General features: G+C 43.7%; 1 protein-coding gene across 16 annotated transcripts in view; it reads left to right on the plus strand.

Annotated features, from left to right (window-relative positions):
- Positions 1–14,019, plus strand: part of CACNA1G (calcium voltage-gated channel subunit alpha1 G) — a 143,512-nt gene that overhangs the window by 120,480 nt on the left and 9,013 nt on the right. For 14 of the 16 annotated variants that reach the window (XM_030506539.1, XM_030506553.1, XM_030506544.1 and 11 more), the window contains 6 exons: positions 18–151; positions 1,328–1,398; positions 1,685–1,763; positions 1,842–1,963; positions 2,880–3,224; positions 11,871–12,060. In XM_030506539.1, coding sequence (XP_030362399.1) covers positions 18–151; positions 1,328–1,398; positions 1,685–1,763; positions 1,842–1,963; positions 2,880–3,224; positions 11,871–12,060 — 941 coding nt within the window. Of the gene's footprint in view, positions 1–17; positions 152–1,327; positions 1,399–1,684; positions 1,764–1,841; positions 1,964–2,879; positions 3,225–5,436; positions 5,578–8,714; positions 8,850–11,870; positions 12,061–14,019 lie in introns of all 16 variants that reach the window. The other 2 variants (XM_032920295.1, XM_030506542.1) reach the window with 2 other exon arrangements.

Here is a 14,019-nt window from a genome sequence, read left to right on the forward strand (position 1 = left end):
TTTTGTGTTGTCTCCAGATGGAACCAATTAGATCTGGCAATCGTGCTGCTGTCTATCATGGGCATCACTTTGGAAGAGATTGAGGTGAACGCTTCGCTACCGATTAACCCCACTATTATCCGAATCATGAGGGTTCTCAGGATTGCCCGAGGTGAGACAAATAAAGCAGAATTGACTTCTGTTTAAGATGCAGGATTCCCTCCAGGGGAGAATGAAACATTAGGAAATGGTTCTGGGGCACATCCCCATCACAATGTGCATAGTTCTGGCATCAACAGTCTGTAAACAAATAAAAGAACAATGAGGGAAAATACTTGCGAGGAGCCAAACAGCTGAGCCAACTGACCGTCTGTTTCTATCTTAAGAGGACTTGAAGGCTGAGAGCTTAGAAATACAGGAGAAATAGCTGTGGCTGTAATTCCCAGAGATGAACCTGGAAAAAATATGCCAGTCAAATCAAAGTCTCCTCTAACGGGGATTAGAGAACACAAGCTCAAGTACGTTGGCTTCAAAAGACAAGCGTCTAATAAGTTTAATTTCCCATGGGACTTTACATCTCACCACTTGGTGACAAAGCATTCCTTGTCACTCTGCATCCATCTGTCCCCTCAGACTTGTAACAACACATACCCGAGTGGGGAAGCCAACTTTTGCAGGGCCTGAGTTTTCAGAACAGGATGATCTCAGGGCCAGATGCTGAAGACGTAAAATGTGAGTGCTCAGGCCCTTAACAAAGTACTCCCAGGCCCTCCTGAAGGGCAATGTTGTGCTCTGAGGCATAATTGCTCTGATTGCAGCCCTCATCTAAGCAAGAAACTGGAGGAGAAACGAAATGCTGCTGTGTGTCAAGGTGGGGGAGGAAAGAGTGGTTTTCAGTGCATTGAATCCCTTTCAGAATTAAAGGTACACATGGTTTCCAATTGGAAAGGCAACCTCCTGGAAGAGATGTGTAAATCAGTGAATCAGGTATGAAAATGGGTAGCCTATGGAAGCTGGAAAGCAGTCTCAGGGCTGGAAAGTAACTGCTCGTGATAACCAGAGGAAGGAGATGGGTCCAACACGGATAAAGTGGGGAAGGAAAAGCCAGGCAGAACAATAATGCTTTCTCCACATCTAAGGCTAGGTGATGCTGCTATTCATGGGATTTTGATAGTATCCAAGCAACCAGGAGCGATGTAAAAAGGCCAGGAACGATAGCAGCTAATGGAGAAGAGTTGACATGATTTCACATTTCTCTACCTATAATGTGTGGCTCCTGGGAGAGGGACTGAGTTTGTGTCTCCACGCTAACACTGCCGTTACCATATTCCCAATGTATTTTCCGCAGTGCTGAAGCTGCTGAAGATGGCTGTAGGGATGAGAGCCCTGCTGGACACCGTGATGCAAGCGCTGCCGCAGGTAACCCACTGCCATATCAAACCACATCTCCTCTGGCCAGAGCTAATTTCCTATTGCAGAGGAATGCTAATCATTTTGTCTTTACTGTCATTAGAGAATCACATTTCCCTTCCGAAGCACAATCTGAGATACAGTCCTCACATTGAGGTCATTTTTCCCCTGAAGCAATTTAAGTTTTGGATTAAAGAATGCAGCAGGAAACAGGTCTGGAACAAAAAAATCAATGAATGTTCTTTTTTTTTTTGTGTTTTTTCCCCCCCGCCCCCATTTCTTTTTCTCTTTCCAGGTGGGGAATCTGGGTCTTCTCTTCATGTTGTTGTTTTTCATATTTGCAGCTCTTGGAGTGGAGCTGTTTGGAGACCTTGGTGAGTCTTCCCGTGCCAGTGGAAGGGATGGGTGAGGTGTGTGAATGGGGAGTCTCATGGCTGTGCTTGGTCCCACAGAGTGTGATGACACACACCCCTGTGAGGGGCTGGGACGGCATGCCACGTTCAGGAACTTTGGGATGGCTTTTCTGACCCTCTTCCGAGTGTCCACGGGAGACAACTGGAATGGGATAATGAAGGTAAGACATCCATGGAAAAGGAGTATCTCCTATAATTGCTCACTTAGAAGCTGACCTTTCTGCTCCAAACTTATACCGATGCCTAGCCAGGACGCTTATGTCCTGCAGCGAGCTGGTCTCTTCATTCATGCACTGGGCAAAGTCTCTTAACATTTCTGTTCCCTCCTCCCAGCCATGCAATGTCTATGATTGCAGGCTCCTAGAGTACTCCATATATTCCCTTTTTTACCCTGAGAGAGCAACTCTAAAAGAAGGGGAAAAAAAGAAAGGGACTCATCTCAAGCAGCACAAATTCAGCTCAGTAATGTGCATTGGTTTTTTTACCTTTGTTGGTATTACTTTGGTGTTTTCTTTATGTTTCTGGGAAAAAACAGGTTTCTGAGAGAGAGCTTTTCTTAGGGGACATCCACAAAGGCATGTTACTGTGAAGAAATCTGGTCTATGAGAACTAGTGTGCTAGCTAGTCTGCAGGAATCACTTCTCTGTTCATTTCTAGCCTGTGGTATGTGTTAGGTGGCCAAACTCTTAATGATGGGGTGTGAACTTGAAGAAAGAGTGTCTGTAGGCCAGCTGCTGTGGGATAGTTGGTGGGTTGTAGCTTTGTCCTAGATCTGTCTGCCACACTTGAGTATTTGTTTTCTAACCTGGTAAAACAGCCTTTCCTTTAGGAGCAGCAGGGTGTTGATGTCTGTTGTTACACACGTCAAGGACAATTTCATCTGAGCCTGCTTGTGGTGACTAACACAGAAACAAGGTTTTAATGGCATGTATTTTGCTATTCTAGACACGGAATTTGCCCAGTCTTCTCAGTTTTCTTCATGAAGGGAGGACCCATTGCCGCCAGATGACCAGACGCAGACTGAGGTCCATGCTGGAACCCCTTCACATCCTTCCATCACTTCTCCCCTGTTTCTAGGACACGCTGCGAGACTGTGACCAGGAGTCCACCTGTTACAACACTGTCATTTCACCCATCTACTTCGTCTCCTTCGTGCTGACGGCCCAGTTTGTCCTCGTGAATGTGGTCATCGCTGTGCTCATGAAGCACTTGGAGGAGAGCAACAAGGAGGCAAAGGAGGAGGCAGAGCTGGAAGCGGAGTTGGAGATGGAAATGAAGACCATCAGTCCCGGCCAACACAGCCCCTCAGACATCTTTGCGTGGACAGGCAGCGCCGGTGGAGAGAGACCCGAGAGCCCCCGAGGATGTACCAATCCCATGCAAATCAAGGTGGATTCTCAGCTCTCATTATTTTACCCTATGGTGAGAATCTCAGTTGGAGGATGAAGAGGGCTTGAGTTGCATATTTGTTAGGGGGAGACATGCACGAGTCGGTAGTGAAGGAGCGGGTACACCGTACATCCAGGGCTTGTATTCCTCTCTGTCTGCTGACTGTTGTATGGCGTGGGAACTGATGCTCCAGGTCCAGCCCACCTTGACGCATCTATTTGGAGGTAGAGAGCTTTGCAATTAGTTCTGGAGATATGCCCAAGCTGCCAAGTTCAGAGCTAGCTCCAAATTTGCTCTAATCCAGAGTCTGGGCTAGGTCCTTTGTGATGGCATAAATCACGAGCATAATGTGTTTGCTTTTCTAATGCAGACCATGAACCACAACATAAAAGAGGAATAAAACTTGGCTAATCTTTGCTTAAGTATTAAATTTGTTTTATGTAACCTCAATTTAAAATACATCCCCACTGTCAAGCTTGTAAGAAAAGATTATTTTAACAATAGAATAATCCAGAGGGGCCTCAAACCTGAGCTTACCAGAACTGGTGGCAAAACTCCCACCAGCAGGAGCAGTGTCGGAGCAGGGCTGTAATGTGGTAGCTGCTACGAGCTGCAACAAGTCTCTCTAAAGCACAGTTTCTGGATGAAGACTCAGTTTGAGGAATGAGAGGGGTGAGGTCAAGACCCAGACAGGTCCTTTGAGAGAGAACAGAACTGAAATTATACAAGAAAAATGGTCCAGCTTTTTGTTTTAGGCTTAGCTGATTGCAAACCGGGTTAAACTCTACACAGGCTTCATTAGCTTTTATTACATCATGATTTCATAACAGCATATCTTGGCCTCTGCCTGGTGGTGGACTAATGAGTATTCTAATGCATGAAAAACTAATTTATGATATTCAGTCCAAGGGTGAAAGAGAGTAAATCCCTTCTTAAGCTTTGTTTCAATTCCTAAGCTACTGGAAATTGCTGGTGCCATTAGGAGTCACTGAAGTCTGAGATGGAGGCCAAAGCTGCTCTTTGGCACAGGAAAAAGGAGTTCAGGGTAATATGGGGAAATCCAGCTTCACTACATCCTCTAAGAAGAAACAGCGTGTCCCAACTGTGGTTGCACATGTTGAGCAGAGTATTGGCAAGCTGTCCTCAGCACTGTCCTGCATCAGTACTCACACTGGCAAAAAGAGAAATAGCAAAATTGCAAGACAAATCAGAGGGAAGGAGACTCTCAGCTCTTCAGGCTGTTAAACCTGCCCTCTCTGAAGGTGGCTTTGGAAAGGGCTTACTCTAGTCATGATCTCCAGAGTGTGATTCACTCAGAAAAGAAACCTCAAAAACCTCCAGATTTTATTCTATTTACTCTCCCAGCCAAAATCTTCAGGACAAATCTGATGCTTGAGCACGAGAGCAGAGGAATACAATTCCCAGGACATGAACCTGCAAGGATATGTGGTCAGCATGCTTCTTTGCTTGCCTATTCCCCAGGATTTTTGCACCATGTGCTGTTTGACTGTAACAATGGTCCTCATTTCATTGTATGTAGTAGGCATTCCCTACGTGAAAGGTGCAACCCTTAAATTGCTCCCATGCTGCCTGCAAAAGCCAGACCTGCTCTGTATAACCTCCCATGTCTGTGCTGTGGCCAGCTGGTTTGAAGTTGGCCAGGACAACTGAGGCACCTCAACCCATGTCTGGCACATGAATTAGTCGCCTGATGTCTGTCCATCCTGACCAGCTGCAGCTTTCATGGACAGGATGCTCAGCTTCTCTTCAAGTCAGGTTATTTTAATTGATGTGTCCTCTGGATATGGATTTAGCTGTCAAGTATTAGGTCCTCTTGCTTAAAAATGTGGTCAATGGGTCGAGAAACTTTACAGCAGTAGTGCTCACAGCACCAAGTAGCAAGATGCTGCCACACCAGCCCCTCTGTACAGCTCAGATTAGTAACTGTCCATGTTTGCAGAGAGCAAGAGCTGTCCCCAGGAGGGTCTGAGAAAGTTGTCACTGCTCACCGTGATATTACTGCACTGTTCTCTCTCCTCTCCTGCCTCACCTCTTCTGTCCTGCTGTTTCTGTTCCTGCTGTTCATCCCTGTCTTTCTCCCCACCCCTCCTACTCTGTATTTTCCCTCTTTTGTTCATTGGATTTTATACACCGTCCTTTTTTCCTCTCTGTTTCTGTCCCTCGCTTTTTTCCTCTCTTTTTGGCTTGCTCTCTCCTTCTGCGTGTTATACACCACCCCTCCTAGGAAAGGCACTTGTTTGATACCATATCACTGCTGATCCAGGGATCTCTGGAAGGAGAGCTGAAGCTGATGGACAACCTGTCAGGCTCTGTGTACCATCATTATGCCCTCCCAGCTCCCGAATATTACAACTCTGAGAACCAGGTTAATATTCCTAATTTCCTGCAAAGTTTCCATCCAAACTTGATATGACTGAGGCCTTTAGTAGAGAGTTAACGTTCTTTACGTAATGTAGTCACAGGGATGTTGAAGCATAAGGCATTTTGACTTTTTCTGTGGGCGTTGAGATAATGTCTTGGTTAATGATGTTGTATATCAACGCAAGGTGAAAAGTACAGGCTCTGAGTTTCCCTCTCCAACACAGTAAGAAGTTTTGCATTGGGATTTACCGTTCAGGAGTGTTGTAGGAAAAATACACGAAATCCTGTCTCCATCCTTCAGTGGGGTTCTTGTATTTGGCTTCTTGTTCCCAACCAGGGCTCCATAGCAATGGCAAGACACACCTGCAGAGCCTGAAGTATGGTGTGAGGTTTTCCCAGAGCATGGGCGGGTGGGGAACATAAAATGCTCTTTACATTTTGTGTCTACTTACACTGCATGAAAATCCAGTTTCAAATGATTTTCCTAAAGAGGCTTTTTGCAAGTGGGTCATTGTAAACTAGATCCTCATCTCTGATCTAAACTGACTTTGGAAGGCGAGGCAGCCCTTGATGATGTACTTAAGTAAGGGTGTGCTCCAGTGCTTTCTTGAGCAGGGGCTGTAATGCTTGTTTAAATTAGTTCATTTACTTCTCAGGATAAAATACCTACTTTCTCAAGCGTGTTATTCTTTAGAGCAAATATTTCCCCTAAATCTCAGCAGTAACCATAATAATAATTCAAGCATACCTATTTTTCCCTGCAATTGGAATTGAGCAAATTCCATATTCCTTGATATATTTTTTTTTTTTTCTCCTTTTCTAGCTAAAAATAGCAGAAGTTTTCTTGTTAAATCAGTGTGCTTGTTTATGAGCTCACTGACACTAAATTATCCAACTCAGTGGTTCATTAGAGGAAAGGAACAAGCTCAGGTAAAATGAAATCCTACTGCAGGTATTTATATAGCAGGATAATATGTCTCCCTCTGATTGCTGTGTATCGCTTTCCAGATTGAGGTCTATTAAGCTATAGAGGAAGTGGTTGCCTCTAAGAACTGCCAGAGGAATAGAAACAGTAGCTTTGGCAGGGAAGGCAGAGGGTCAGTGCGAAACTCAGCGAGAGCTGTTTGGAAATCTGTTGTCACAACATTTTTCAATGGCAAGTGCTGCTGCAGCAAAAAAAAAGGGTTTGACATTTCTGTAATGAAAAAAACGTAACGTTCCAGTTTGGCTTTTTCTTTCAAAATTTAAACTTGGGTTTTTTCCCCCCTCCCTCCGTGTAATTAAAACCTGTATAAATCAGTTGAACATTCCCAACAAAATGTTTTGACAGCTTCAAACTCAATTTTGGGAGCGCGGAGGCTGAAGGGGGAATTTGATGTTTTGTTTACATTTTGGCTTTTCTGTTCACACCATTTGTCATGTTCTGAGGCAAGTCAGGAATTTAGAGCAGCGCTGGGACTTGCTGAAAGATACCTGATTAATAGCAGCTCCAGCAGAGCAGCTCCATCAGGCAGGAGCTGTTGGTGTCCACCAGGCTTTAGCACAGCCTTTCCCCACATGCCTGGGCTCTGGCCGGTGCCTTCCCATTAGGAATCACTGTCCTTGTGCTGGCAGCCTTTGCAGTGATGCCTTTTTGGGGAGCCTCCTGTGAAATCAGGAGCTCCTTCAAAGCATCTCTCTTATCCACTGCCAGCAGATGACTGTGTTAGAGGAGATATCAAACGCAAGGTTAGATGAGAGGAGCCCGACCCTCTTATCTCAGCTGAAGTTTTGAGCCTCTCAGGGTTCACTCATCACTGGGTTTATTTCACCCTACCGATGCCATTTCTAAGAGTGAGGAAATCCAGCCCTTTGACAACTTCAATGCAGCAGATCTGGGCCTCCGTGGTTTCTCTTGGAAGATATATTGTTGTTGAAAGACTTTTCAAGCATAGAGGATAGGAAAAAAAATGCACAGTGAGAAATGAAAAGGAAGCACCTGGAACTTGTCCAGACCAGGCGGCCCCTCAAGCATGAGCCACGCCTGGAGGATACCTGATGAAATGCTGCCCCAGTGCCCTGGGCACCAGCCTTGGACGCATACCCTGGGTGAGGATTTGAGGAGGGCTGAGCCTGCACTTGAGGGCAAACATCCCTCCTTGTAGTGCCTGGCAGAAGGGATGCTGCTCAGGGGGAGATGCTGCAGTCTTCTTTTCCCATTTCTCTCCAAAACCACAAGTTATGTTTTGTATTTCTTATGTAAAGAGCTCTGTGTCTAGGGGCAGAGCTTCATCAGCATTTTGATAAAGATTTTTTTATCAGTTATTTGAATGCCTTCAGCAGGGATGCGTTCATGCAAGACACATCAGTACAGGGTTTGCTCAGAGCTGGAGGAGGCTGGTGAGGCCAGGGCTGGGGCAGCATTTGGGAGACTGAAAGACACAGGCAGATCTTTTAGTAGGACAGTTATTGGTGCTTACCCAGGCACTGGAGGCTATTTAGCAGACCAGAACCCATTGAAGGCACCAGGAAGGCATTTGCTGACTGAAATCAAGCCTTAAGTTTCTCCCTGTCGCTTTTTAGCCATTAGGAACTTAATTACGGTCCCACTTGCCTCCTGGGGAGGGGGATGTCCCCATACCCTCCTTGGAGTGCAGGGAAGGGCATGCTCTGTACCCTACCTGCAAAATGATTTTGGGGAATTTTTGTGGACTCAATTGGATTAGCCTAGAGGCCAAGAGAACAGTGTGGTTATGAGGTAGGAACAATTTCAGAGAAGTCCAAAGATCTTGAAGCCTCTTGGATTTGATTATAGCCAAGAGGATAAATCTCTCTAGTATAAAAAGTAATGTTACTTTCGCTTCTTCATCTAGATAGGAGAACAGCAAAATACAATGCTAGCATTAGTGTATGGTTTTAAACTCCCTCCCAGATCATTGGTAAGCATTTAAGTATGAATGTCCCGCTCTTTTTCATTCCTTTGTTATATTTCATTTCTTTAAAGTTCTGTCCCCAGTTACAATGTGCATGATGTAGCTTCTCCCACTGCAGGCTTATTGCTTTAGTGTCTAGAAGTATGTAGATTATGATACTTTTTATTTTCTTTCTTTTCCAAAAGATTTGTTGTCCTGGTTTCTTATGCTTAATCATCTCTCCCTTTAGATCCCTCTAGCTGAGATGGAGGCTCTGTCTCTGGCGTCAGATATTCTCTCTGAAAAGTCCTGGTCCTTAGCTCTGACGGATGACTCTTTTCCTGATGATACTAACACACACTTACTTAATGCTCTGGAAAGCAATGTACATACACTGGTCGCTGTATAGTCTGATGTTTACAGGGTTCGAAATACTGCTTCCACCTCTCTACACCTGCCTAATGGCATTTTCCATTCTAGTCCATTTCCAAATAGCACCAACCTTTCCCCTGAACAGGACGTTGTCCTTAATGCCATTAGGTCCTGGGTTGTTATCGCTCTTGTCCACAAACTTGGCTCCCTGTGAGGAACAAGTAGTTATTTCTATTTTTCCTTTGGTGTCTTATGTAAAAACAGCGTGTTTTCTACAAGTAAAATAAATAGTGAAAGAATGCTTTGGAAAGCAACAAGGTTGAAATTTCCTCCCCATCTGAAACAAATCAGTGATGCTGTGTGGAAGAGACATCCACGAACTAATGGCTTGTGTCCTCTGCTGAGGGATCATCTCCAACCCTTTGGTTTGTGCTGGATTTTTGTCTTTATGAACACAGGCACCACAAGGCTTTTTGTGTGATTGGTGCCAGACTGTTTGTTTTACAAATATCAGATGGGGATGTCTCCGAGATGCTGCTTGTTTTGTGAATTCTTACTAGCAGCCATCAAGCCAAAAAGCCAAAATAATGTTTGGACTCCTCTGTGTCTTTTTGAATGAAATAACCAGTATTTTGAACCCTGCTTTAACCATCTCCTCTTTGAAACATTAGACATTTTTAGCTGTGTAGCAGTCAAGTGCTTTTTTTCTGCTGTACAACAGACATAACTCCTTTTCCAACATTTTTGGACCATTCTTGTTTTCTTTGTTGTTGTTCATGTACTTGCCTTTGGATGTTTGTGTTGTTGATAAATTTTCTACCATTCGAGTCGACTGTCATCCTAATAGCACTTATTTGGGAAACACCTCTTAAACCGTGACAATATTTCCCATCATGCTTCACGGCATCATGTGCCAAAGATTTTGTGAACTACATCTAACATTTGTAGGGGCCTTTTTGTTTCAAAACCAGTTAGTTTGGGTTAGAGTTGGGCTGAGGTTAGACAAAGCTGCTTGATAGCAAAGCAGTCCCAAGGGTATAACCGAGAGAGATGGTTTCTCTCCATAAAATGAAAAGCAAATCCTGGTTGAGCAAAGTGTTTTGTGAATTTGTGTCAATACCAACAAAGTCAAAACAGTTTCCCAAACTCCTGAAATGCTGCAAGTTTTCATTGAGATCTTTTCTAAATGCAGCATTTTTACACTTTGTTTAGATACAGCTTTAGTTGAAAACTATCTCAGAATGTTTTGTTTGACTCAAAATAGATTTGTGTTGGGATTTATGCTGTTGGGTTTTTTTTTGGTTCATGGAAAACTCAGTTTTGATTTTCAGTCAAGCCAAAACAATGTATTTTTCAAACCTAGCAGTGAACCAAACAGTCATGTGCTTCCGCTGCTCTGTTTGTGAGCTGGGCTCAGGAGATCATTCTGCAGCCATTGGTTTTCATGAAGTTCACTCATGAGATTTCCCTTGAGATGATCAGAAAGTGGAAATGAGCCTGCTGTGGTATTGGATTCTGTCAATGAACCTAAAGGTTCATTAAAGTTTGGGTTTGGATAGGATCTCAAAGCCAAATTCTCGTGTTCAGATCCAAATGGTTTTGAATTTGAAACCTCAAGTTTCAGGCCATCTTTTGTGCTTTAAGCTAAATAATGCGAAACCTAAATAGCATAAACATGCTGCTCAGAAGGGGAAGGCAGGGAGGAACAGAGACATTCCCAGAACCCACGTCTCAGCTTTAGTAGCACAGGTTTCTCTCTCCTTCTCTGCGCTGTATCAGGAGACTGCAGTCTCTCTTATCTAGGCTGTATCCAGGCTATATCCAAACCAGCAGGTTCCAGAGGACTGAAACTAATGCTGCATGACAGTGCAGATCCATTTCCTCCACTAAATTTACAACAGTGGTTTTCCTTTATTTTCCTTTTCTTCTTTATTCCTCATTATTTTTTTCCTTTTCGTAAATTCCTTTTTATCTCATCATGTTTCTTGTGCAAGCAAAAGGCCATGGTGAAATTTTGGTTTTATGACTGAAGGATAAAATTGGGGGAAAAAAATCTCAGTGCTGATTTCAGCAAACCTGTAATGCACTGAGTGAAGGGAAGATTTGTCAGAAAATAAGATTTAAAGTTCCCCAAAATTGATCAGCAATATACTGTATCAGACTGCAATGTCACATCTTATTTCTGTGTTTTTCAATGGAGACCTTTTAAAGATGAAATAATTCTTTCATTAGAAATACCCAGGGAAGCTGACTTCACTTCCATTTTTGCTAATACTGTCCAATATAATAACACCCAAGAACATTTCGGGATAGAGATACTTCCTTATGAAATCAGACCTGAATCCACTTCATTCGATACTGCCTCTGGAGCTGCCCATTCCAAGAGACTCTTTGGCTGTAAAATCTCCACAGTCAACATATATACAATAACCTTTGCTTGCATTAGATCCCTTCTAATTAGAGAATGGCTTTAACCCTGAAGCAGTAGGTTTAGATATCCCTTTCAATAAAATGGGTTTAGTTACTCATTATGTGAGAAGGAAAACCAATAAAACTGTGCTGGGAGCCAGACTAGAGAATATTTTCTATAAACTAGTTCCTGCATTTGGTTTTGTTTTCTTTTCTCTTATTGTCAGAAGAGGAAGCTCCTCACCTTTGCAAAAGTCTGACTTGCTGATGAGGGCACATAGAGAGAGCTTTACTTTTATTGCAGAGGATCAAAGTTATGCAAAGCATGTGACCTTTGCTGGCCTTGAGGCATGATGCCTTCTTTGCATACTCCTGAAATAGTCATGGTTTATTACTACAGTGTTGCTTCCTCTGTTTCTGTGGTTCATTCTGTGTGACAATTTATTGACAATACAAAACGAGGGGTAGAGCTTCCTGGTAGATCCATTTGTGCAACCTATACATACTGATGATGTGCATGCCCATTGTGCCATACTGATTGCAATGGCTGTCGCTAGCATTTCTGGGCACTTCTCCTCTTCCCGTCCCATCATGTCTTTCTTCCTCACTGTTCCTTTCCCCATAGGCTGATCTCCGCTCCAAAGACGACACGTTGACCCTGTCTCCCAGCAAGGACTTGCTGAGCGTGAGGAAGCCTTCAGTGGGGCGCACACACTCTTTGCCAAATGACAGCTATATGTTCCAGCCGCCGTACTCCAGCCCCTGCCCTGCTTCCCTGGGTGAGAGGAATCCGGCACATCACAAGTCCCAGTCAGGTATGTGTCTGTCAGCTGGGACAGGAGCAGGATTTTCCAATACAAAGCAATAGCTGGGATTTTCCAAGCTATTCAGTAGAAGGCAGCAAATTGCCATTGGCAATTGGCTATTGCCATTGGTTTCCAATGAGCTGTTGGTGTCCAGATCTGTGGCTTTGCAGAGACCCTCCACAACTTGCAGAGACCCTCCACAATGTGCAAAATCCAGGCTGTTAAAGATAACTCCTTTCCTCTGACCTTTTTATTTAGCAGTGTGACAGTGAGCAGCTGGCCCGGCTCAATGCTGATCGTCCCCCTGCCTGGTTCCCTGAAGGTTACAGTCCTTACAGTCCGTACAGCCTGGGCTCCATCCATCTCAGCGGAGCTAGCTATGGCCCCTGAGCAGAAATCCCAGCAGAAAGATATTTCCTCATGTCTGTTGTTTTTTGCAGCAGTACCTATTCTTGCAGATTTTGGAAGCTCTATATGGGAACATCTGTGAAATATGGGAAAATGGTGTCTCTAAATGCCTGCAAAATGAACATAAATGTGCTGAATTGAGAGAGATCTCAGTGTGAGATGAATGGAAAATAAGAGTGCAGAATTGTCCTTCCCAGTGTGAGTGGCTGGGATATACACTTTACAGCTAAATTTGAAGATATTCTTAGATACAGTGTACTGCAGACACCAAGGGCTCACTCTCTACATGCACCTCTGTACCTGTACTTGCAGGTGCTTCCTGGTGCTTATCAATGTGCTTTCATTTACTCTAATTTCTAGGGGTTACCTTCTGCTGGTAAATGAATGGAGCTGTCTTTAATTCTTCTGTACATGCCATCATTTTAGACATTCATCACAGACAAGACAGAGAAGTTTTTACAAGTATTGACATTTGAAAGCCTCTAAAGCAGAACATAATTTCAGCACTGTTCGGAATGGGAGGAGATTTGAATAGATTAGAAATAAGATGTTGAAATTTGCATAGTAATAAGAATCTGGATGAATAGCGACTGTTGAACAGCAGCAAAAATGCAGACACAATGGAGGAAGATGAATCTGGAGTTGTGAGAAATCACTGCAATAATACAGGATTTTCAAGGTCAAGAGCTGTCCTTTGAAGAACCTGTTTGCACATAATGCAAAAGGTGCAGCTAAAATCCTGGTCAAATCCCACAGAGCCAATAGCAAGGCTCCCATTGCCTTCAGTGGAGCCAGAATTCATGGTTCTCTGTAATAACTGAGAAATTCCTCATACTTATAATCCTAGAGAATTCCCCAAAGAATCCTGTTTGTTACAGAGGGAGTTTCCAGTGCTTCATTTTTGACCCTTAATTCAGATACGTTTGTCCTGTCTTCAACAAATGCATCAACTTGACCAAAAAGTGGGTAATTTCTGAGTCCATTCTTTCTTCAACATGAATAGCCCCATCTGACAGCCCTGGCCTGGGGAGGGCAGGCAATGCACCCTTGTAAATCCACAGGAAAAACGCTTCCACTGAGATGTAGGAGAAGTATTTTGGAAAGGTGGTGTCTTATTCATAACCACATTAAGCAATTAAACCTTTTGCTTTTTTCTTCTGCTGCTGAAATTCCAATCGTCTTAGGCAGGCCAAAGTGCTCAGAGATGGGTAAGGTGCCCAAATCTTGGTGTAAGCATCTTTGTCCTGTTCCACCTCCAATGTCACTGCTTTTCAGGGTGGGGGAAGTCACCCCTACCTGTTTACAGTTTGTAATATTATAAAGTGCTGTGAAGATAGCAAGAGGTGCCAGGCGCCTCTAATAAATCACCCTCATCACCCAAGTAGGCTGTAATATTTCAAGCTGAGAAAGGTTTTGTTGTCAGAAATACTGGCACTTGCAGGAGGTATTTGTTTGAATACTTCTTCATAATAGGGCTGTTGCTCTGGGAAACATTCCAGGACAAATGAGATTCTCTGGGATGCGGTCCAGGTTAAATGAATTGTTTTGAGAAACGCTGAG

The sequence above is a fragment of the Strigops habroptila genome, chromosome 14 (genome assembly GCF_004027225.2).
Source record: "Strigops habroptila isolate Jane chromosome 14, bStrHab1.2.pri, whole genome shotgun sequence".
NCBI lineage: Eukaryota > Metazoa > Chordata > Aves > Psittaciformes > Psittacidae > Strigops > Strigops habroptila.